The sequence below is a fragment of the Elephantulus edwardii genome, unplaced genomic scaffold (genome assembly GCF_000299155.1).
Source record: "Elephantulus edwardii isolate Elephantulus edwardi_28Jun2011 unplaced genomic scaffold, EleEdw1.0 scaffold00075, whole genome shotgun sequence".
NCBI lineage: Eukaryota > Metazoa > Chordata > Mammalia > Macroscelidea > Macroscelididae > Elephantulus > Elephantulus edwardii.
In genome coordinates, this window is record NW_006399825.1 from 5,671,683 (window position 1) to 5,697,332 (window position 25,650).

The 25,650-nt window shown below is 41.8% G+C and overlaps 1 protein-coding gene across 1 annotated transcript in view; it reads left to right on the plus strand.

Moving 5' to 3' along the window:
* Positions 1 to 25,650, plus strand: part of LOC102851278 (aldehyde oxidase-like) — an 86,846-nt gene that overhangs the window by 47,971 nt on the left and 13,225 nt on the right. Inside the window, exons 21-28 of the mRNA XM_006889076.1 lie at positions 5,439 to 5,563; positions 7,828 to 7,961; positions 9,454 to 9,541; positions 12,257 to 12,343; positions 13,201 to 13,392; positions 15,419 to 15,646; positions 21,569 to 21,664; positions 25,104 to 25,232. Of these exons, the coding sequence (XP_006889138.1) occupies positions 5,439 to 5,563; positions 7,828 to 7,961; positions 9,454 to 9,541; positions 12,257 to 12,343; positions 13,201 to 13,392; positions 15,419 to 15,646; positions 21,569 to 21,664; positions 25,104 to 25,232 (1,079 nt within the window). The remainder of the gene's footprint in view (positions 1 to 5,438; positions 5,564 to 7,827; positions 7,962 to 9,453; positions 9,542 to 12,256; positions 12,344 to 13,200; positions 13,393 to 15,418; positions 15,647 to 21,568; positions 21,665 to 25,103; positions 25,233 to 25,650) is intronic.

Here is a 25,650-nt window from a genome sequence, read left to right on the forward strand (position 1 = left end):
CGAGGCACAGTGTGAGGCCAAGGACAAGACCTTGCCCGTGGCAGCCTCAGACGCTCATCTGAACTCGGGTTGTTATAGATGTAGTGTCCGACATCACACACACACACACCCCTAAACACACACTATCTCAAAACACACTACCACACACACAACCATTCTGCAAGGCAGAGGTACTGTTATCTCAGTCTTTCCAAATGGGAAACTGAAGCTCAGGGTCGTTAAGGAGCGTGACCACGTCTTACACGAACTACCAGGTGGTGAAAGTGGTGGTGTAGCCGATGGCCTCTGAGGACTTCCACAGCCCAGCTTCCTTCTCCGATTCGGTGCTTCCCCTTTCATTCCTCTTCTTTTTTTCTTCTTCTCTCCCTTCTTTCCTTCCAGATATTTTCCCTATGCATATAATCAAAATTAGCCTCTTGGAAAATAGTTCATTTTCGCTGCCCAATAAAACTTTGGTTCCTTTTCATTTGAAGCAATTTTAAACTGCAGAAGAGTTGCAGAGATAGTAGAAAAACTCCCCATTACCAGAAGAATCTGATGTGAAAAAACAATGTATTTGAATTTTTAAAATAAACTAGTATTAAAAAACCAAACCAAACAAAAAACCCTTCCCATTACCTTTCCCTCAGATTCCGCAATTATTAACATTTTATATTGTTTGCTTTAATACTCTCTTTCTATCTTCTTCCTGCCCTGATCCATTTGGGAATAAGTTGTAGCAAATACTTCATATTTATTTTCTAATAACAAGGACAGTCTCCCACACAAAGATATAGTTACCAAAATCAGACCATTTGCATTGATACTGTGCTATTTATTACTAATCTACAGATCTTATTCAGGTTTTGTCAGTTTTCTTAATAATCATCTTTATTGTAAAAGAAAGAAGATCTTGTTTTCTTATGACCAGGAGCCAGTCCAGGACCACACAGCCCGCCTTTGTCTTCATGACCTTGACGTTTTTAAATAGGGCAGGCCAGTTACTCTGGAGAACATGCTTCAGTTGAGTTTGTCTGGTGTTTTCTCATGATTACATTCAAAACCTCTGAGGGAACAGAACTAGGAAATACACCCACACATCCCTGCCACATTTCTATATCTGTTTATTTATATATTCCAGAATCAAGCCAGTTGTCATCAAATCAATCCCAAGTTAAAGCAACACCATGTGTGTCAGAGCAGACTCATACTTCAAAGGATGTTCAGTGGCAGATTGTCAGAGTACATCACCAGACTTTTCTTCTGAAGTACCATTAGGGATTTGAACTGCTAACTTTTCAGTTAGTAGCCCAGCATTTCACCATTTGTGCCACCCAGGGACAGATACCCCCTCCATACTTATGCATATATGGGGGGCTGTGCATGTGCAAAATTAAGAATTCATCCTGTACCTCCAATTCCAGTCCACCATCATAGGTACAATTCTACGTTCCCCCTTTTCATTTTTGCAGTTATCTTTTAAGTGATTTTTTAAAACTGCTAAAAAAATTTAAAATTCACATATAGTACTGTTCATACTTTCTGATTCATCCATCTCTGAGTTTTTACAAATTCCAAGAGTTGGGTAATGTTGTAGTTATTTAGCACTACTAAAAGGAAAATACAAGTAGATGCCTTGAACAAACAAATTTGTTTTCTCATAGGAGTCTAGAAATGTCAAGTCACCTGCTAGCCCTAAGGGAAGCCTTTCTTTCTCTGTTGGGAGAAGCCTTTTGTCCCCTTTCAGCTTCTGTTTGTTGATATTCATCGATTATAAGTTTAGCTTCCCTCATCTCTGTTTCCTTGCTTGTCTACTCTGCTCTTGTATATCTTAAAAGAGTTTTCTTTATCAATTCCCAAATGTGGCTATAGCAACAAGTAGAAGGAGGGGTTATGGTTTACAACACATTTTGGACAAAGGGGAATAACTAACTCCAGATAAGTACTACCTAAATCAGAATACAGCTCATGTTCACTTATAAAGCAAGTCTTAATCCATGCTTTCCCCCCCAGGATTCTCCAGTATTTTCTGTGTTGGATGTGCTGTGGAAACTGGTCGGTAATGCCAGTCTAACAAAATCTTTGACTTACCCAGGTTTTCAGTGGGTGGGGATGGGCTGCCTGCAGGACCCTGGAGTAGAGAAAAATTGTCAGATTGTCTGACTTTAAGAGAATTTCCAAGATACTGGTCTCTCGTGCACGCTAGAAACTACCATCAGTCACCCTTACTTTTCTCTCCCATCTCGATCTCAATCTCATTGACAGGGAGAGCTTTAAGGTCGAACTAACACCTGGCACATGTTCATTTATCAAACGCAGTGTTTTCTAGTTTTTCCTCATTGTAAAACTCTTCAAGAATGTTTATGAAATGAGAAATGTCTGTGGTCTCCTTGGAATTCTGGGCTTGGAGCAATGAAGGCAGGCCAAGAATCTGTTCTAGTGAATTCTCAGCAGTGTTCTAGGTGCTGTTAGTTCTCTCTGGTAGTGTGGTCCATCAGGAGTTGTGGGGCTAACCCAAAAGGGGGCACCTCTCTGTCTATGCAAATCCACTAGCCACTCCACAGGAGAAAGATGGGCGGTCTCCGCCGTGCCATTTACAGCCCCCAGGAACCCTCTGGAGGGTCAGCTATGAGTTGGCTCAAACTTAACGACAATAACTTGAAAATGTGACAAACCCTAGAAGGAAGGAGTGATGTTGTTGTTGACTTTTTACCAATTAGTGATATATTTCAGTCCTTCTTGTTCCTGATATCGTAATGTTGAAGGGCATTTAAGATCCAGTTTACAAATGAGCTAATGCCAGAGAGGCTATGTGATTGACCAGGAATCCAGTGTGTGTCCTGCGTCTGGAGTTGGTGTTTGCTCCTCTACCATATGCGTTTGTAGTTTATCTTTTTAAAATTTCTGTTAGCTGGCTGGCTTCAGACTGGAACTAATAAATGATAATATCTACAGCAGGGTTTGCAGGAGACCTAAGGAAGCCCTGAAGACAAGATTATTTTCCCTACATTCTGTCCTGTTGGGCATAGCACAGATAGATTCTTTTTATCTTAAAGGGTTTTGCACCTTTCAGGATCTCTTATTAGTATATATATATCTGGAAGAATCACTTCTAAGCCCATACCAAGTTAAAATTTTACCTCAGGGAAGTGTTGATGAAATGCTTACCAACCAAGAGAGTTGGGGGGGGGGGGTAGAAATTACATCTTTGAATGGGGTTTGGGGCCTGGGCAACACAGTGTGAAGGAGCCTGCACATTGCATATCTTATAGGACTAAGCAGAAACAGCCCAGTAAGAAACAGTTTACATATTTATTTTCTAGCATTGTATCTTTTAAATGAAGCAGATATTTAACAAAATGAATTCTAAGTGGGCAGATGCAATCACAGATATGCCATAAGCTGAATGTAAATGTGAATGTGGTGACAACCACAGGGGTTTTCCAGTGTATAGTTTTTGCTAAAAGCTTAAACTAAAAGAGAGATCCTTGAAAGCTTAATATTTACATTTCCTAAGAGGAGTAAGGGAGCTCTGGTGGCTGAGTGGCAAGGTGCTGTGCTGTAATCCCAAAAGCACCTGGTTCGAGGCCACCAAGAGCTCTGTGGGAGAAAGATGGGCAATCTCCACCTGTGCGACTGCCTCTGAAAACGCACCAAAGAGTCAGCAATAGGTCAGTTCCGACTCTTCTATACACAATGATGAGATGACTAAGATGCTTTTGATTCAGGCCATAGTTTTTTCAGTCCCTTATTATGCATCTGAGAGCTGCACAATGAATAAGAGTGACAGAAAAAAAAATTGATGCCTTGAACTGAGGTGTTAGAGAACAGTGCTTAGTATCCTATGGACTTCTAAAAGAATAAACATGTCTTGGAGAAGGTGTAGCCAGAGTGCTCCTTTGAGGCAAAAAATGATGAAGCTTTGTCTCACTTGGAGAAGGACATCTTGCTTGGAAAGATGGAGAGACAGTGAAGCAGAGGAAGACCCTCACCAGGTGTATTGACACAGCGACTTCTGCAATGGGCTCAAGTGTGTCACAGATTGTGAGGATGGCACAGGATAGCACAGGGTTCAGATCCGTTGTTCGTAAAGCCGCTATGAGTCATACTTGATGGCACCAAACAACAATAACAATAAGTGAGGAAGAATCTGTTCATTTTTCTGTGCTTTCTCGTTATTTGGGCTTTGAACAAGGTAAGATTTATGTCTTGTTCTAACTTAAATACAAAAGATTTCTTTAAAGAAATCTTCAACAATTTTAAAGTTACTGTTACTTAGTATGTTTTCCATCTTTTTAAATGTGATACATTTTACTGATTGTTAGGACTGCTCTTGCTGGTATTCAGTTTGGCCTCTATTTTTATCCCTTCTCTTCCTAGCTTCCTGAAAATTCTATTACTCTATAGTGCTTTTTTCCAGGAAACAGCATATGATCAAAAACCAGTGGTAATGAAGGAGGAAGTTCAAGCTGCATGGAAGCATTGGAAAAAAAGCCCAGGAATTGATGCCTCCATGCAGCTTGGACTTTCTCCTTCATTACCACTGGTTTTTTATCATATGCTGTTTCCTGAAAAAAAAAAAGCACTATAGAGTAATAGAATTTACAGGGTAGAGTAATTACACATTTTTCCTCTTCCCCTTTCCCTTCGCCTCCCCCAGGCCTCTTTGCAATGCATCTCTTGCTCCAGTGTTGTCAGAGCCAGTATTCTTTCTTTCATCAATTTTTTTCTGTTTCAAGAACTTGCCTTAGCCATTCCTTTATCATTACTGTTATGTGTGGTTGAGTTGGAACCAGCTCATAGCTCTACTGAGGTTTCAGAGGCTGTAAGTCATACAGGAGAAGATTGCCCACCTTTCTCTTTGGAACAGCTGGTGTATTTGAACCATGTGCCTTCAGTGGGCAGCACAACTTCTTACCACTAAACCACCAGAGAGCCCTATTCTTTTATATCAGGTCTGTTGAAGACATCGTCACGATATCTGCCAAACTTGAGCCCAACGCTGCAGTCACCGTGTCACTCCATATGGTGGAGAGTCTTCTTCCCTTTCAGATAGTACATGGTTCATATATGTTGTTCATAGAGTTGCTGGGGGGTGCTTGGCTGCATGACCCCAAACAATGACAACAGTTGAAGACAAATGCATCTAGTCCTACTTATCCTGGAACTAGAAGTTGAATTACCACAGTGTTTTGGCAGTAGAATATCATACATCTTTCACTCTGACTAAACCAGTATATTGGTAAGTCTAACAGCTTGCCTTACAAAACTCTATTCAAAATCTACAGGTCTAGTGAAAGCGAAGCATTGATTTTAAATGACTCTTTCTGTTGTCGCTGGCTGCCTCTGCAGACACTGCTGGTACAATTCCTGTATAACTAGATAACAGCTGCGGTGGCGAGGGTGTGATCTTTTCTATCCCACTGCCTCCTTGTCTCAGGTGTATTTTTCTCCAACAGGTGAGATATATATAGGAGGCCAAGAACATTTTTATATGGAAACCCAAAGCATGCTTGTGGTGCCCAAAGGAGAAGATCAAGAAATGGATGTTTACGTTTCCACACAGTTTCCTAAATACATACAGGTAATGTGGGGCCATCCTAGAGGAGACACAACTGTTTTGTGCCAGCAGAAAGCAAGTACAGGAGAGCAAGTAGAGCCAAAAATACCATTTCAGGAACTGAGAGCATATTAGGCACTTATAACCCTATCCATTTTGGTATTAACAGTCATCCAACACCTTTGTTGTTATCTGGTGCTATCGAGTCAGTTCTGATTCATAGTCATCATATATACAACAAAACAAAACCCTGCCCGATCCTATACCTTTCTCGCCATCTCTGCTTAAGTCTGGGTTTTTGCCATCACTGTGTCATTGAGGATCTTCGTCTTTCCCATTGATCCTCTACTTTTCTAAGCAGGAAGTCCTTCTCTAAGACTAGCCTCTCCTGATAACATGCCCTCAGTATGTGAAACAAGGTCTCACTGACCTCGCTTCTGAGGAACATGGTGGCCACACACCTTCCAGGACAGATTTGTTTGCTCTTTGACAGCCCATGGTATTTTCAATATTCTTTATTAACTTTGTATTTTGACAGCATCAGTTCCTCCTTAATCTTCTCTTTCCATTGCCATCCTTTTACATGCATATCAAGCAATTGAAAATACCATGGCACGGTTTGGGTGCACCTTAGTCTTTAAAAGAAGATCCTTGATCTTTAGGATTTTAAAGAGGTCCTTGGTGGCCGATTTGCTTGTTGCAATATGCTATTTAATTTCATGACTGCTACTTCCATGGGTGTTGATTGAGCATCAGAATAAAATTAAATCCTTGATATCATCAATCTTATCTCCATTTAACATTATTTATTGTTCCAGTTGTGAGGACTTTTATTTTATGTTGAGGTGTAAGCCATGCTGAAGGTTACAGTCCTTGTTTGAGCTTCATTAGTAAGTGCTTCAAGTCATCTTTGTTTTTTACAAGCAAGATTGTGTCATCTTCATAATACAAGTAGTGTGGTGGATCTTCCCCAGTCCTCATGCCATAGTCTTCTCTATATAGTCCAGCTTCTGCTATTTATCTCTTCTTATGCTCTTGGAATATAGTATATAATGTGTCCAGCAGACTACAAAATTTACAACTATTGTCATAAAATCCTTACAATGTCTACTTTTCAGAATGAGGTATAATACTGTCTGTTGTTGTTATGTGCCATCGAGTCGCCCATGACTCATAGCGATCCGATGTACAATAGCTCTGAACCCTGCCCTATCCTGTGCCAGTCTCACTGACTCCAACACATCTAATTCCATTGCCCCAGTTACCATGTCAGTCCGTCTCATCCAGGCTTTTCCTCTCCTATGCTGTCCCTCTGCCCTTCCAAGCATGATGTCCTTCTCCAAGGATTGGTCTCTTCTGGCCACATGCCCAAAGTATGTGAGACAGAGCTTCAAAATCCTAGCCTCCAAGAAGGCTCCACAACAGACCTATTTTGTTCTTCTGGTTGTCCATGGTATGTTCAGCATTCTTCTCCAGCACCACAACACAAAGGCATCAATTGTTCTTCTGTCATCCATGGTCATTGTCCAGTTATCTGATGCACAGTAAGTAATTGTGAAGACCATGGCCTGGATCAGGCACACCTTTGTCTGTAGGCAATAATATCTAAGTTAATCTAAAACATTACTTGAGCCCAGAGCTGCTAATAAGAATTAACCCCAAGGGATTTTCTTTAGAAACTGCTTGTTCAAGTGAAACCTTCTGGATTTCATGGGAAACTTAGATAAGAGTTGCCTACCCAAGGCTTTTCCTTGAGACTTTGTTTCTACATTCTTATAAAAAGAATATTTTTAAAGGCCATTTCACCCTACTGTGTCTGTATCAACACCCTTTTTTTGGGGGGCGTGTATTTCCTTCACATACTGACTTGGGTACAGAGAAAATACAACATAAGTTATTTAGACTTGTTTCACCAGATAAGAAACCTAAGAACAGCCATCTAGGAAAAAGTCGGATCTAATTTTGCTGAAAGTGACATAAACCTTGCTTTATTTAAGGCCTTTTACTTTTGATCAGAGGTTTTAAAAATCTTCTGGACAGTGATATCATTATAACCAAGCAGTGCCGAGAGCAGGCAGGTAGGCATGTCACGGTTGTGTGAACTCTGTTCCTTCATTTAGCAGTTTGTGTGTCACCCACAACCTTAAGGGATCAAAAAGGGCAGTGCTGTCCCGCTCCCATCTGCAGGAGATGCTTTCTTTTTGTTAGGATCGTGAAGGTGACAGTGAGTGACAATTAAGGCCGTGCAGACAGTGGGCCAGAGTAATGAGAACTGTTACCGTTCACAGGATATCGTGGCCTCAACCTTGAAGGTCCCAGCTAACAAGGTCATGTGCCATGTGAAGCGTGTTGGAGGGGCGTTCGGGGGAAAGGTGACGAAAACGGGCATCATGGCGGCCATCACCGCGTTTGCTGCAAACAAGTAGGTGGAGGAGGGAAAATATTATTAAATAACCTAAAAATAAGATGAGCTAAATGAAAACTCTGAATGTTAGGATTAATGAGAAAGAATCTGGGCCAAGATTATCTAAAATTACATCATAAATTAGGCAAGTGTACAAGCAAGCTGTTAATTTATTGCAATTTTTTTAATCTTACGTTGTGACACTATATACTGAAAGAATTAAAGTGAGAATTAATTACTGGAAAGAATGGAAAGGATAATAAAAAGAAATGGTGGTACCTGGATAGGAAGCAGTTGCAGAATTCAAAGGGTTTCTTTGTCTTTAGCATTTGTTAAGCTTGTCTTTTTAAACACATATGTAAGAATACACACACACTCTACTTTGATTTAGAATTTTTCTTTTGTTATATACTCTCTTTACTTTTATTGACATTTTCCTTTCAGGATCTCAGAACAGTACGGTGTTGTTGTTATGTGCTCCTGAGTCAGAACTGACCCATAGCTGACCTTCCAGAAGACATTCAGAGGCTGTAAATCCCATGGGAGCATATTGCTCATCTTTCTCACGAGGAGCAGCTGGTGGATTTGAACCACCTTCCTTTGAATTGACAGCCCAATTCCTTGCTCACAAGGCCACCAGAGTTCTCTGAGTAGGAGGCTAGGAAATTGTCTTTTTGGACAGGCACACTTAGATGGCTTAATGTCTTTGCCAGAATCCTGTAGAGTAGTTCTTCCAATCCCAGCAAGCAGAACTACCTTGATCCCTTTGCTATCCTTCCAGTAACATTTGGCAGTAAGACAACAGCCAAGTTCCTCCATTCTTTTTTTTTGTGTGTGTGATTTAAAAAAAAATATATTAATTTTAATGAAAGTTTACAGAGACTTAGGGTTTCCAGTCATTCACTGTCACCTCCTCCCCTCCCATTAACGTTCTCCTTGGTGTGTAAAAGAAAAACTCTTTAATTGCTATGTAATCCCCCACCACCACCACCACCCCCCGCCCCCCTGCGCCAAGTTCATTGCATTGTGCAGCCTTCATTCTGGACTCCTGTCATGACACTAATACCTAATCATATATCCCTTTAAACAGTTATCTTCCTCATCTGTTGCAATGAAATGCAGTATGTATCTTTCCTCCCCTGCTTCTCTGTCTTCTCTCAGCCCCAATGTCAGTCCTATTTTATAAAAGTAGTTTCTCCATTCTTAACATGTCTGTAACATTTGCCTATAGCAGGGGTTTTACCATAGTGGAAAATGTCCCAAAGGGATGTTCTAGGGCCCCTGGCACCCAGGACCCTCCCTGCTACGCATTAAATGCTTGTTGCTGTGTCCTAACCCAGGCAGAAGGTGTCCACGGTGTTTGCCTGGGATTAGCACAGCCTAGGATGCATGGTGATATTGTTGTGTAGTGTGTGGACTCTCCTTAAGCTCTCAGTAGGAGTTTCATAAGCCCCAGAGACTACCAGCTTGATAAAAGACTTTAACCTCATTTGCTCTGTCTCTGGGTTAGACTTGGCCGTGCAGTCCGTTGCATCCTGGAACGAGGAGAAGACATGTTAATAACTGGAGGCCGCCACCCTTACCTTGGGAAGTACAAAGTGAGTAAAAGAAAAAGAATTTACACTATTAATATAACATTTAATGAATGTAGAGTGTTTGCCACAAGGCAAAGAATAGGGGCTACTCTCTAGTGTTGAATAACAGATAGCAAATCAAGAAACTGTGCTTTTGTTTAACTTCCTATTCCTTGTGCTGATTACAGGCTGACTCAATGAAACATTCCTGCTTTGCGCAGAGATGTCAGTTTGTGAAAAAGCCCTCACTGATATTAGCTGCTAGGAGTGAATAACTGGAAAACATGTGCTGTCGAGTGGCCTGCGACTCATAGCGACCCTATGTACAACAGCCCTAAGCCCTGCTCTATCCTGCACCAATCTTACTGTCTCTGACACAACGACCTCCATTAGCCGAGTCACTGAATCAGTCCATCTCATCAAGGGCCTTCCTCTCCTGTACTGTCCCTCCACCTTTCTAAGCATGACGCCCTCCCCATGGATTGGTTCCTCCTTGCAAAGTGTCCAAAGTATGTCAGATGAAATTTCAGAATCTTTGCCTCTAAGGAGCAACCTGATTTAACTCTCTCTAGGACAAACCTGTTTGTTCTCTTAGCAGTCCATAGTATATTCAATACTCTTCTCCAGCACCACAGCTGAAAGGCATCAATTCTCCTTCTGTCCTCCCTAGTCATTGTCCAGTTCTCTGATGCATAGCAAGTGATTGCAAAGACCATGGCCAATATCAGGCTCACCTTAGTCTTCAGAATGACATCATTGCTCTTCAGCACTCTGGAGACTTCTCTGACAGCAGACTTTCCCAATGCAATACATCTTTTAAATTCCTGGCTTCTGGTGCCAAGAGTGTTGATTTCTCCATTAATGTAGATCTGATAGCCAACCATGCTTCTTCCCACATATTTTCCCACTGCCATCAAGTCAGTTCTGACTCATAGTAACCTTCCTGTGAGTTTCCAAGGCTGTAAATCTTTCTTGGACTGCCCATCCATCTCCCGTGGAGCAGCTGATAGATTTGAACCATCTACTTTTGAGTTCTGGTGGAGCGCTAGTGGCCTAGAGGCAAGAAGCTACACTACAATCCCAAAGACATGCAATTTGAGGCCACCAGCTGCTTCATGGGAGAAGAATGGGCAGTCTCCTCCGATGTGATTATTTGCCTCTGAAAACTGGCCGGAGAGTCAGCTATGGGTCGGTTCTGACTCTATGACACACAAAAATGACAGCCACCTTTGATTTGATAGCACAACACCCTGTCTGCTAGGATGACAGAGCCATCAGAACTCCTTTAATAAATAAAATGACAACTTAGTTCCTCTGCAGCTTTGGTGTTGCTTTTGTTGGGTGTCTTTGTGTCCACCATGACTCATAATGACTATGAACGATAGATTGGGAGCTTGCCTGGCCCTGAACCGCCTCACAGTCTCCGACTTAATCGAGCCCGTCGTTGCAGTCCCTGTGTCAGTCCATTTGGTTGAGGATCATCTATTCTTTTCCTGACCCTCAACCTTTCCCAGCATGATATTTTTTTTTTTAAAGGACTGGCCCTTTTTGTTAACATGTCAAAGTATGTGAAAGGAAGTTTCACAATCCTTGCCTCCAAGGAGCACTCTGACTATACTTCCGCCAAGCCAGACTTGTTTGGGGTTTTTTGGCAGTCCACTGTATATTCAGTACTCTTCACCAGTTCCACAATGTAAAGGCATTGATTCTTCTTCAATCATCCATTCCATCAGCCACAGTTTTTTCTTTTCTTTTTTTTTAATAATTTTAATGAACATTTACAGAGAATTTGGATTTCCATTCATTCATTGCTGCACTTCTCTACCTGCCCAACCCTCTCCCCCAAACCCCCAGTTCGCTCCTCTCCTCAAAAAGCAAAAGAAAGACTCCCTCCCTGGTACACAATCCCCCCACACCCCTCCCACCACCCCAAGTACATCAGCCACATTTTAAGGACTTAGTAACCATATGTGCCTCGTGGCAACTAGAGGGAACTGTGCAGACACGGGACAATGCAACATCACTGTAAGTTCTGTTGGGCAGCACTGTCCTAAACCTCTGAGTCTTTCACTGGGTCTTCCACAGAGGCCAGCAGACAGGCGGTGAGGGGGCATGGAAGATCACTGGGGGAATGTTTCAAAACCAAGATCTGCAAGTGCTGCTCATGTTTCTACTTAAAACTTTGTGGGCCAGACCTCTTTCATATCACTGCAAGGAAGCCTGGAAAATGTAGTAATCTTTCTCTATGCTTACAGAAAAATATATAGCATATACTATGAGTGATCCTCCAACTTTGGAGATTAGGAAATGATCAATGGTTTTAAAGATGTCTCTAGAAAGAAAAAAGGATGGGAAACAGAATTCAAGGAGTTAAGAATGAAAGATCACACATGAATTTATGCATTTGCTTAATATTTTTTATTAAAATATTGCTGTTCTTTGAGGAGGAGGAGGAGTTGGTTGATCATCAGTGACAGAAGGAACAAGGGCGTTTTTTGTTTGTTTTGCTTCCATGTCTTGCTGTGCCTTTTCTGAAAGGATCAGGAGTCTCTGTATTTGAAAGGAGATAGTGTTGGAGGAAATGAATGTAGAATAAATAATATGTTCCAATTTTGAAATGAATATAGATAATATCTCAATGAGGCCACGACTAATCTGTGGAAAATTCACATATAATAAGTGAACTTTAGTGAGATTTGACCCCAGTGCCATTATTAAAGATCAGTTCTCTTTTTACAGGTTGGCTTCATGAACGATGGCAGAATCTTGGCCCTGGATACTGTGCATTATAGCAATGGAGGTGCCTCCCTGGATGAATCAGTATTTGTAAGTGCTTTAAGGAGCAAATTTGTATTCTTCAGAGTGTTGGACAAAATTATCTAATTGAAAATGTTCAATTGTTAAGTAGTAATCATACTTAGTACTTTTCCTGGATGTAATAATAAGACAAGACTTTTCCAATCTCAACCTTGTTAACACTTTGGATATACAACAACATCCTTGGCTTCTCCTCAGTAGATGTCAGCAATTTTGCCCCTCTTCCTTCACACCAACCTTTGTTGTTGTTGTTGTGTACTGTTGAGGCAGAACCAACCCATGGCTGACCCTTCAGTGGGTTTTCAGAGGCAATAAATAGCAAAGGAGGAGATTGCCCATCTTTCTACCATGGAGCAGATGATGGATTTGAACCATACGCCTTTGCTTTGGCAGCTCAACTCCTTACCAGTAAACCATCATCGTTCTCTAATGTTCCAGACTAAATATCCCTGGGAGACAAAATCATCACTAGCTGAGAATCATTGCATTAGACTAAACACCAAAAGGGTTTTTTCTCTTTTCCAGAATATTTTATCATTTACATTCTACAAACCCAATGTTTTGGTCTTGTAATGAACTTTTTAACGGCATTTGGAAATGTTTGAAACTTGAATTTTCTTTAAAAGCATAGGCTCTTGGGCTCTAAAATGAGTAAGACATATGTAATGATTCCAAAAGAAAAATTATTCAAGTTCTTTATAAGTTATTTTACAGCAAAATGTATTTCTTTGACTTGGAGCATGTGAAATACTTTAGCATCTTTAAGGAGCTGTAGAGTTGGCTGCCATTTTGGTCTGAGGTCTCAGGATGACCAAACATTTATAGAAAGATGAAGCTCTTGTAACATTCACTATGGATCATTCTAGGTGATAGAGATGGGAGTTCTGAAAATGGACAATGCTTACAAGTTTCCCAACCTGCGCTGCCGGGCCCGGGCCTGCAGAACCAATCTTCCATCCAACACAGCTTTGCGTGGATTTGGGTTTCCTCAGGCAGCACTGATCACTGAATCCTGTATCACGGATGTGGCAGCCAGATGTGGTTTGTCCCCTGAGAAGGTAATACAGAATTAGTATAATATCCAAAAGACTTCAAAACCGAGAGATGGAAGGGCTCTTGAGAGCCATTCCAGTCAAGACATTTGACAGTGTAGGAGGCTAATGATTTGCTCAAGGGAGCAGACTACCTGGTTAATACAGAGGCAAGAATTCAGTGTTCAGTGATTCTTGTCTGCTCAAAAATCCTGAGACAGAGGACACTAAGGAACATTGAACTTTAATAGTGAAGAGCCTCCATTGGCTGTATTATATCATTACTAACACAAGTTCTATCAAACCCATCTTTCCCCTGAGTAGTGTTGTTGTCATTGTTAAGTGCTGCAGTTGACTAGGACTCATGGCAACCCTAAGAACAATAGATCTGAACGTTGGCCCATCCTGGCCCCGTGTACTAGGCTTCCTTAAAAACGTTTTAGGATGGCTTTCTAAACTTTTTGATAAATGTCGATAGTTATAGAGGGTCTTCAGGCCTTTTGTTCATAGGGTTGCTGTGAGTCATGCTTGACCCCAAGGCAATCAACAACAACAACAACAACTAGAAACTTGTAATCATCTACTAAACTGGTCTCTCTACAGGTATTTTGAGTCAGCTTCATTCATTAACATGAACTCTGTTCCTCTTCCTGCACCTCTTCTGTCCCAGGATGCTAGATGGGTGTTGGCGTGGGGAGACCTCTCTCTTGCCATCTCCTCCTCCTCTGTGTCTTCCATGGTGGTATTAGGACTGGGAAGATGAGAAGAAGGATGGGTAAAAACTCAAGGTGTTTTAACTAACTCAAACTGCAGGACTTCATAAACCATTTTCTTGACTGCTACTTTGTTTTCAATTTGATTTAGTTCAACAAAGATCTGTTAAAGTGAACTTTAGTAAGTTGAGAGTTCTTGAAGCAGAGTACAGACTTCAGTTCACATAGATGTTGCATACATTTTAAAAGTAAAAATGAGATACATCTCAAGACCTCCAGCAATATCAAATACGATTGAGAGTTTTAATTGACTTGGGCCCTCTGAGAAAAGTATGCTTGTGGTTTCTCGTCATGTAACCTCTCCCAGCAAGCTCATGGACCTCTCTTTGGTGAGGGGTAGCCACTCTTTGAGTATGTTGTCTGATGGTTCCAAGTCTGCCTGTTCTCCCTGAAATTGACAGTCCCTTCTGAAGATTGTTTGACTCTCCAGCTGACCCTCGGCTGGCATCTAATGCTCCCATCCTCGTTCCCACTTTGCTTGATGCCCCAACTTTCCTTTCCTTAGTCCCAACGCATCAACCTTCTTTCTTACTAACTTAATCCTCTGCATCATAAGAGCTCTTTAAAGACAGAATAACCACCTTAAAAATATAGCTCTAGTACTCAGTCTTTCCCTTGTAATAGCCTAAAATTCTTTTTAGGTGGTGGTGGGGAATGTGTATTTGGCCCCATTGGCAAGCTCAGGAGGTAACCGGTCACAACTATTGAGAGTTTTTCCACCTGAGAAAGTAAGGCAGCTCGAGAGCACAGTCATCAGTTCTGGTATTACGGTGTGAGGGGGGGGGGGAATCTCCACTTAGCACTTTAGACAGCCAGGGATGGAGTCTTTGAATTTGTTCTTCATCCTAGGTAGTCATTATATTTAAATCACACTTTTTAGTATTCTCGTGTTTTGAAAGTGAGTAGTGCTATCTTGCCACAGCATCTGCATAATCCAAATCATGTAGCCTGGAAATTAAGTTCAAGATTACCTTTCAACAGATATTCACAATCACAGCTAGAATTAATAGTTTATGGAATGCATGGTCTCCTTCCTTTGAATTGATACAAGAGCATCACCGAGCGCATGTAAGCATGTGATTACATATTTAATAGATGCTCTGGGGTACACAAATGAGAGAGAAAAAGATTATGCATTGAGCATTGGGAAAAGCTTCAACAAATAATAAGTAGAATTCGTTTCAGGTTTTAAAAGATGGACAGAATTTGAATGAGAGTAGGAAGTGGATAGAAGAAATTATGCAGATTTACCCCCATTTTCATTTTCTTTTCTCTTCAAGGTCCGAACAATAAACATGTACAAGGAGATTGATCAGACACCCTACAAACAAGAGATTGATGCCAAGAACCTGATCCAGTGCTGGAAAGAATGCATGGCCATGTCTTCTTACTCTCTGAGGAAAGCAGCCGTGGAGAGATTCAACACAGAGAATCACTGGAAGAAGAAAGGACTGGCCATGGTCCCTCTGAAGTTTCCTATTGGCATGGGCTCGCTCGCTGCCAGCCAGGTCAGTACCCAAGCGCATGTAGGAATGCCACCAGGGAGAGAGAGGCCTGGACAAAACTGAATCCATTCAATTGGATTAGCCAGATGATTACAATGCCTAATTGCAACAGATTTCAGCAAAATTGGGCTAGATCAAGCCAGCTCTATTTAATCCAGAGGAGACAAGAGCCCCGCTGAGTGTGTGCTCAGGGCTGATGAAAATGTTCTTCCTGGGAAATCAGGAGACCTTGGGTCTACTTCCAGTCCTGTCATTAATCACCCAAGGCAAGCCAACTTGCTCTGGGCCATTGGGCCCCAAGTTGCTCATCTGCAAAGAGGATGGGATTGAGTGATTCCCTGTCACTCTCTGATTCTGTGCCATGGGAATTTGACACCCTACCCCTCTTTTTGGTGAATTGAAGTAGATAAAAATACAGAAAGTCCAGTGGTTTAAGTCATCTTAAGGAATACACAACTTCGACAGTTTATTCAGCTTATAGCTGTTCAGAGTGTGATGGGGAAGATTGGAAATCTGCTCTCAGGATTGAATTTCTTTCACTGGCTAAGTAACTCTCCTTGCTTGGTTGCTAAATGCCACTTGCTGTTTCAGCTTCATCATTTCTGAGAGAAAACTTCTCCCCTGGCTGGCAGGTGAAGAACTGCTTTCCTCTAGCTCACGTGCTGCGGACCCTGCCGCCTTTATTCTTCCTTAGATAAGTTGTTTTCTCTGCCTTTGTAAAACCCGCGCCTCTAGTTAATCCCTGAGAAAAGCATAACAGGTGTGTTGATGCTGGGATAAATGAAGGGAGGAGCTGTGAGTGGGATCAAGCGTGTACTTGTGAAGTCGAGCTGGGAACACAGGTAGGACTTCACCCCATCCATTGTTCCGACTAACCTGGATCAGCGTTTGTGTCTTTGCACTTTGTTGGATTGTTTGCATGCAGCTGTGACTGCAGAGAGGTGCTAGCTCAGAGGAGGATTACAACCTCACCCAGTCCCTATTTACAATAGCAAAGAGAAGCACAGAGCCAATTAGTGGTCTGCTCAGGATTTACCCTAAAGAGGAAGGCAGTCAAAACCTGTGTTGAGGATCTCAGGCAAACATGGGATGTTGGGGGGTGGGGTGGGGGGGAAATGGGGAACAACCTCTGATTTTTTTTTAATACCTGGGAGCAAAGTTTGCCAATGGTTAAGTCTTGGTTTACAAATTTTGGGGTAAACTGATTGGCTGACAGATAGCAAAGTCACTCTGGGCCATCTGTCCTTGGGGAGATTGGCTGGTAAAGCAGGACAGTCTCCATTGTTCAGTAATTCTCTGGAAACCCAGCAGTTACAACTTGATGTCTAGTAGCCTCCACCCTGGGCTAAGTCTGCCCAGAGCACCTACTGTGTTACAGTACTGTGTTTTAGAACTCATTCATGCTCAGGTTCCTTCAGGGCAGCCTGTAAGATTTGTATCTTTGTTTGAACCTGAAGAGAAGGGAGCCTCAGAGGACTCAAACACTGTGCCTCACAGCTACCATCTGGTGAGAGCAGGCCCAAGATCAGAATCCAGGTCCAATTCACTTCCAGAACTGTCTGGATTTTTTTTCTTTTCTTTCTCAATGCCATCCAAATGTGTCCCTAAAGGATCTGATGTGGGAACTGAGCTGGGGACTCAGCTCAGCTGGGAAAAATCCAGGGAAGTAGCTGTCAGTACAGATTCATTCTCAAAGGCTGCTGGCATCCTTCTGTCTAGACCAGATTCTATGTTTAAATATTTCCTTAGGGGTTCAATCACAGAGTTAAGCTCAATCAAGTTGCTGTCTGGTTGACACGCATTGAACCACTGTTTTTTGCAGTAAACCAAAAGAGGAAGGTATGGCAAATGAGACTTGAGTGCCTTTCCAGGGGGAAGGCAGTGGCCTAAGCACTTTGTAATCTCATCGCTTTGAGGAAGTGTTATTATTTCTGGTTTGTAGAATAGAAGTGAAGACATCAGTGATTCCGCGGTAGAATCCTCACCTTCTGTGCATGAGGCCTGGTTCAATTCCCTGCCCAGGCACTGTGTGCACAGCAACCACCTCTCAGTGGAAACTTGTGCATTGATGTGATGATGCTGAGCAGATTTCAGTGGAGCTTCCAGAGAAGACAGACTAATGAGAAGAGCCAGGCAATCTGCTTCCTAAAACCAGCCAGAGAAATCCCTGGGGATGGGTCTGATCCAAGCAAACTGCTTGTGGCAGAGGATTGCACAACGTTTGTTGTGATTGTGGTTGCCCTGAGTGAGGGTGACACGATGACAGATAAACAGCATAGATGGAATAACTGAAGCCCCCCTAAGAATCACTGTCTTGTCCAAGGACATCCAACTATGGATAGCAAATAAGGATTTGACCTCAGGGCTGCCTGGCCATGGGCCCCATGTCCCCGCATCATCCACGCCACCTCCCTGAGCAGAAGCAGCCTTGTGCTCTCGACAGCTGGGGGAGGGGCTGGCAAACATGCCTCCTTGACCTTATGCTTAATTCCTAAACTGTGAACACTCAAGAACACACAGAGGGTGTCATTCACAATGTATAACTGAGGCCTTTACACAGAGCCTGGCACAGAAGACGAACTCAACTTTTTAAATGAGTGGGACGTTTGAGGAATACGTGGTATTAAAACAAACTTTTCAACAATACCAGCAATCATTGCTTGAAAACTCAAATTTCTCTCACTAATACCACTATTTATATTGAAGAACCATCTGTTTCAACGCTCCAGTGGTGCCAATTTTGTAGATGAAGCTTTGTGGAATTATCTTTTGTAATGCTGACAATGAACCATCCAGCGGTGCCACTTAACCGAACCAATTTTGACATCTTAAATGGCCTGAGGCGATTGCAGCACCACATGGAACGAATTACTCAGCAGCCTTTAATAGAAATGCTGCCCTGGATGTGCAGGTGGAGGGCTTTTTCTGGGGAGAGGCGGGGGGTGGGGTGGGGTGTCTTTCCCTGAAGGAAATATACAAGCCACTGTAACCATAGCTCAATCACATGCACCAAGACCAGTTTCACACCAGGCCCACACTCTGCTGGCAGAACCAAGGGGACCAAACAGAGGCCAGGTCCAGCTTTTAAGCCTAAGAAGTCAGATGACGATGCCAGTGAAGATTTACTTGTCAAACATTTATTGAGCAGCTACTACACATGAAACACTGCTTGCATTTCAAGTGTTGCCTTAGGATGTGGTGCTTCCCTCAGGGGTCCCACGTCTAGAAGAATATAAATGCAGAGCAACAGGATGGAGTGCTGGGGGTTTTCCCTGCTGCTGCTGTCAGCTTGCTTCTGATGGCTGCGGGTGCTCCTCATCAGATGTCAACTCCTGATCGTTATTGTTTTGAAAAATATATTACCAGGAGCTCCTAAAGATGGTTCGGAGCAATGAGTTAATAGTAAAATACCCTCTGCTGTCTCCTTCCAAAGCTCTTGGCACAATACTTATGATCGTCTCTACTATTTTATGGTCTCAGGATCCTCCCAGGTTTTCCTGATTCAATAAAGGCTGAAGATGCAAAACCAGAACGGGCCTGAATTTGTAAAATGTTCCTGTACCAGATGAGGTGGGGAAGTGGCCAAAGTCCTCCTGGGAACCTCACCTCCTTCCTGGAAAGCAAGGCTGTCGTGCGTGTTCACGGCAGTGACACCTCTTTACAGGCAGAGTCTGAAACAGGAGTCAGGCTCAAAGACGGGGGCCGGCTGTGTCCCTTTGAATCCATCCTGACAATAGTCCTGTATCCTGTATCAGGCTCCTGAAAGGGCTCACTAGCACTAAGAGTGGAAATTCTTCCAACTCCCCTATTCCAGGACTCCAACCCATCATTTCCCCCGTTACAGTTATCAGTCCAGTACACCACATTTTATAAATCTGGTTCTGTTCTTCCTTACCATGAACAAATCACATGTACCACATTGGCCATGAACGAACCCATTTGAAGCTCTGATTTTTTTTTTTCTTTCTTGGGTTTGTTTTTTTCCACTTCAATTTTTTTAATTTTAATGAACATTTACAGATATTTTGGATTTCCATTCATTCATTGTTGCACTTTTCTCCCTGCCCAACTCTCCCCCCTCCCCCACTCCTCCTCCTCCCCGCCACCTCGCCAGTTTGCTCCTCTCTTTGAAAAGTAGAAGAAATTGCCACTGTGGCAATTAGACAATTAAAACAGACATTCGGATGGCGGGGAAGAAGAACAAACTGGGGAGGAGGGTGGAGAGAATGGTGCGGCAATGAAGGAGTGAAAGCCCAGAATCCCTGTGAATGTTCACTGAAACTAATAAAATTTAATAATAATTAAAAAAAAAAGAAAAGTAGAAGAAAAATTCTTTCTTTGGTATACAATCCCCCCACACCCCTCTCACTGCCCCAAGTACATTCCACTATGCAACCTTAATTGTGGACTCTTGTGATAACTATAATATCCTATCATATATCACTTTTAAACTATTCTCTCCCTCATCTGTTTCAATGAAGCTCTGATTTTTTAAATTTTTTTTTCAGCACTGTATAACCATTTAGCTTAGACAAACTTGAAAGAAGATACATTGTTGTTCATTGTAAAATATGTTTAGCTTAAAATGCGTTGCTGATTATAGGCAGGAATTTGGTTCCTTTTTTTGGTCCCTATGAGGAGTTGCAGTTAGATTAGATTGTATCTAAGTTTCTTTCTAACTCAAATTCAGTAATTTATCTGCCAATGTGGTTTGGAATGTACTTAGCCTATTTTGAAACAAAAATTAATGGCTTGTTGAGGAGTATATGTTCCCTTCTTATTTGTATTTTTGTTTTGGCTCTTAAACAACACACCTACAACTACAGAAAAAATGTGTACCCACAATTATCTCTTTTTTCAACCTGTTTACCCTGGCAATAGAAGTGATAAAAATCAAAACCACAATGAGACACTATCTTACCCCAGTAGCAGTGGCAAAGTTTAATAGGACAGCAAGTAATAAGTTGGAGACAATCAGTTGCAAGATAGGAACTCTTATTCATTGTTGGTGGGATTGTAAAATGGTACAACCACTCTGGAAGGCAGTTTGGTGCTTCCTCAAGAAAATGAACATAGAAAGTCCATATGACCCAGATATTCCACTGCTTGGAATATACCCCAAGAGAATGAGAACTGAGGTACAAACAGAGACTTGAACACCAATGTTCATAGCAGCGCTGTTCCTCATCACAAGATCACGGAAATAGCCCACTTGTTCAACCACAATTGAATGGATTGAGAAATTATGGTACATTCATGCGATGGAATACTACATAGCAAGCAGAATCAATGATTTTATAAATTATTACCTAACTTGAGAGGATCTGGGGAGCATTATGCTAAGTGAACTAACTCAGTCCTATAAAGACAAATATTACATAAGACCATTATTGTAGAATGAGTATGAGCATCCAAGGTGGGAGAGGGTGGAAGCAGGGGTGGGGTGGGTTAATCACATGATACGCACCTTCTGATGTGGGGAGGGGGATGAGTGAAGGAAATGGGAAAGAGAATCTAATGTGATAAACAATGTATATGAACTTTGTAAATAAATCAGTATAAAATCAAATAAAAAAATAACTCTCACCTCCCAGAAGAAAGCCTTGAACTTTTTTGAAATCCAAAATAAAGGGGTATTATAAAGTGCCAGTGTGCTCAAATGTTTTATTAACGAGAGAAAAGCATAAAGTACACACTGCAAGTCCTCCTGGGACAAATTGGTATTTTAGGGGCAACCATGAGGCAGACTTATCTCAGAATTGCCCTAGACCTCAGGGGCAGCAGACAAAGTACCTCCATATGTTTTTGGTGGAGGATGAAGGATGTTAAAGAAGAATCTGCTTATAAGGAAAGTGTCTTCCCTAATGTGGTGTTTGATGAGATCAATCACAAAGATCATGGCGACTTTTCATCTTCTCTGTTTAGGCTGCTGCCCTGGTTCACATTTACCTAGATGGGTCTGTGCTGGTAACTCATGGTGGAATTGAAATGGGACAAGGGGTCCACACAAAAATGATTCAGGTAAGAATGCAAATAGTTGGATTAAGCGCTACATGTGTGTTTACATGCGTGAGGAGGAGACCCACCCTCAATGAGATAGATTGACACAGAGATTGTAACAATGGACTTGAACCTGGTAGAGGTCATGGGGATGATACAGGATAGTGAAAGTTCAGATCCGTCGTTCACAGTGTTGCTATGAGTTATAGTCAATTTGATAGCACGTAACAGTGTCAAAACAACAGATATGTCTTGGAGAAGGTGCAGCCAGAGTGCAAGGACAGTGATGCTTCATCTCACATGCTTTGGGCATGTTGCTAGGAAAGGCTATTCCTTGGAGAAGGATATCATGCTTGGAAAGCTGAGGGGATGGCGAAGGAGAGGAAGACTCTCAACCAGGTGGGTTAGCACAGTGACTGCAGCAATGGGCTTGAGTGTTTCAGAGATTGTGATGATGGCACAGGATAGGACAGATCTGTTGTTCATAGGGTCACTATGAGTTGTACTCAGTGGCACCTAACAATAACAACAGCAACTCTGTTTATAGGGTCGTGTGTGTGAGTGAAGGGGGGGGAACTATGAATGTGTGTTTTATAAGGTAAAAAGAAAGTAGAAGACATGAGTTTTGACAGCTCAGCTATTAGCAGAAAATGTAAACAAATCAGCTTTGTAACTGAACTTCCTATAAGAGTCTCAAGTTGTTTTATTGCTAAAGGAAATTGTGGGTTGATTTACTGCTCACCTTTGAAATATTAACAAGTGAGTTTCCCCTTTGAACTTTTGCTTGGCAGTAATAAGGTGTATAAATTCTGATATACTGTGCTCTTTCTCACTTTTTATGTTATATTAATGACTCACAACAGTTGATAATGTAAATCACATTTGATATTTCTAACCAAGGTGTGGCTACAAATTACCAAATTGTTTTCCAGAAAGCATAGATCTCAATACACCACTAATACTGATTTTTTTATTGTCTCAGGCTGAGTTCTCTAGAGGAACAAAACCAGTGAAATGCATCTATAAATTTTTAGCTACAGTTTATATTTTTTATAATCATAGTAGTTCTAGATTATAAACTTTGAAATGTGTAGAAAACAATTTTGAAAAAGCTGTACACAATTCTACCACTTAGTAACCAACACTGTTGTAGACCAATAGTCACTGCCTTTCCATTATATAATTTTTCTTTTCCAAAAAATCATTAACATGCTTAAATATTCATTTGCAGCCCATTTTATTCATCTGCCCTTAAGTAAGTGACCATCTAATCCCATCATTAAGAATGTTTCATAATCTTGGTTTTTAGTGACTATCTGCCTTTGATAACAGTTGTTGAACACTTAAATGTATAAGCATATATTAAAAAGCTATGACTGTATCAATAATTATTTCCTCAAAATAGATTACGAGGCATAGAATTACTGGGCCCCAGGGAGTGAGATATAAAGTGTGACACATGCTACCGAACTATTTCCCCAAAAGTAATCATCTCTTTACAGTGCTGTCCTAGGATAGGTTCTCTAGAAGAGCAAAACTAGTGAAATACATCAATAAATATATAAAGAAATATTAATTTCAAAGAAATGGCTCACAAAAATTGTGAAGCCTGCCAAGTGCCAAATTAGTGAGTCAGATGACAGACTGGGAGCTTTTTCTGACTCATGTGACAGAGGTTGAAGAATCCATAGCCAGCAGGTCAGATGTCAGGCTGCTGGTTTCTGGGAGTGTGGAAGTCAATGAGTCAAAACTGTACTGGTTTAGTAGCCACTTAAAGGCTTGTCAAGTGTCAGTAACTTGAGGTCAGAGAATAAGGTGCTGAATGTGAGATCAACCTAGCCAGAACATGAGTTTATATTAAAAGTGCAGGGCAACAGAAGACATAACAAAAAAAAAAAAAAAAGAAGAAGAAGAAAAGAAAAAGAAAACACAGAAAAAGAATGCAGGTTATACTTCTAAGGAAACTCCTCTTCCAACTGACTGCTCACATCACATTACAAAACAGAAGGTGATGTGTAGTGTCTGTAAAACCACTGGGAGTTTTAGTCTAGCCAAGGTGACATGTATCATTAACCACCACAAAAATATTGATATTTTTAATCTTAGGTAATTTGATAGGTAAATTATAGTACTTCATCATTGCTTTAATTTGCATATTATTATTATAAAGATGTTGAGTATTTTCTTTCATGGTGTCAGTCACTTGAGAATTGCAAGTTTATCGTTTCCCCCACTTTTATGGATGTTGACTGTGTTTTTCCCTTATCAAGTTACCAGACATGTTTCATGCTCTCAGACTGGGCACTCCTTGTGTAGCTGACCTGGAAGCAAAGTGCTGAGGAAGGACTTTGTGTGCTTGGTGTCCTTGTTGACTTGTAAGCAAATCCTTGAAGGCATATTTCTAGGAGGGAGAGGAGAATCACAAGTTAGTACTATGACTCTCTAATTCACGTTAGCTCGTTGCTCCCCACCATTAGAAAGAAAAACTAACACTCTGGGGGCCCACTGAGTACTTACACCACCAACCCAAAGGCTTGTGGTTCAAAACCATCAGCTGCTCAGAGGGAGAAAGATGGATAACCTTCTGTGTGATTTACAATTTCTGAAAACCTTCTGGAGGGTCAACTATTAGCTGGTTCCAACTCAATAGCGATGAGTTTTGTTGTATGTCCATTTGGGGTTTTCGTTTTGTTTTGAGGTTGGGTTTTTTTAAAGTACGCTTTAAGGTTAGTCCACAGTGTGTTGTACTACTGACCAAACATGTCTGGCAGTGGCTCCCTGGGAGAAGGATGGGCGGGCAGTCTCCTCCCGGGAAGATTTACAGCTCTGAGAGCTGCAGTGAGTGTTGCTGAGTCAAAATCTACTCAATCGCATTGACTTTGAGTAGTTGTTGTCGTTGAATATTTGCTGATATTTGAGACAGTCGCTGTATCAGCATGAGACGCTGGTACCAACACCCTCACTCCATGATCTCATCATGCTGCTGCTGCTTTTCTAAGAAATACAAAATGCTGCCTGTCTTTATTCTGAGAAAAGCAAGGTGCTGTCTTTCTCCCAGGAAGTGCTGCTCTTTCAAGCCGTAAGAAATGCAATTTTGCTCAAGTCTCCCAGAGCGTGGTCTAGTGGAAGTCTCACTGGTATTGATTATATTATTATAAAGATTGGTTCATGATTATAAAGACTTAAGGTGTTCTCCTGCCTGATTCTGGGGCCTCACCTGCTCCTGAAGCTATTGCACGAGAGAAAAATAAATGAAAATGTGTACGTACTCAGGGTCTGGGCTGACTGCGGAGTTTTAAGAAAAGAGGAACTTTGGGGGTTGTTTGCAAAGAGAAATTCATGCTTCCGCCCCTGGTCCCATTTGTGCACAGGCGGGCTTCTCACATGTGCTGGGCATGTGTGAGGGGTCCATGACGCACCAAAGTTCTGCCACTGAGAAGAAACTCTCTCTACAACCCAGGTGGCCAGCCGTGAACTAAAGATGCCAATGTCAAACGTTCACCTCCGCGGAACAAGCACGGAAACCGTCCCCAATGCAAATGTCTCTGGAGGCTCAGTGGTGGCGGATCTCAATGGGCTAGCAGTGAAGGTAAAAACCAAAAAATCATGATAGTAGTCTAACCACCAGCTTCATCAGGCTCAGAAGATTGTGGGGGCTACTCTCTTTTCTTCTTCCCATAATCTTTTGGTGAACACCTAATAGGTAAGGAGTTGTGCTGCCCACCCAAGAGTAGGTGTGGTTCAAATCCACCTACTTTGCAGGAGAAAGATGGGCCATCTCCTGTGTGATATGAATACCCGCTGGAGGAAGAGCTATGGGTCAGTTCTGACTCAGCGGCACGTAACCACAAGGAGCTCCTCAGCAGGTCTGTTAGACGGTCAGCAGATGCCCCTCACTTCTGACATCTAGTGGGGTCTTCTTTTTATTTCTTCTTCTTCTTCTTCTTCTTCTTCTTCTTCTTCTTCTTCTTCTTCTTCTTCTTCTTCTTCTTCTTCTTCTCCTCCTC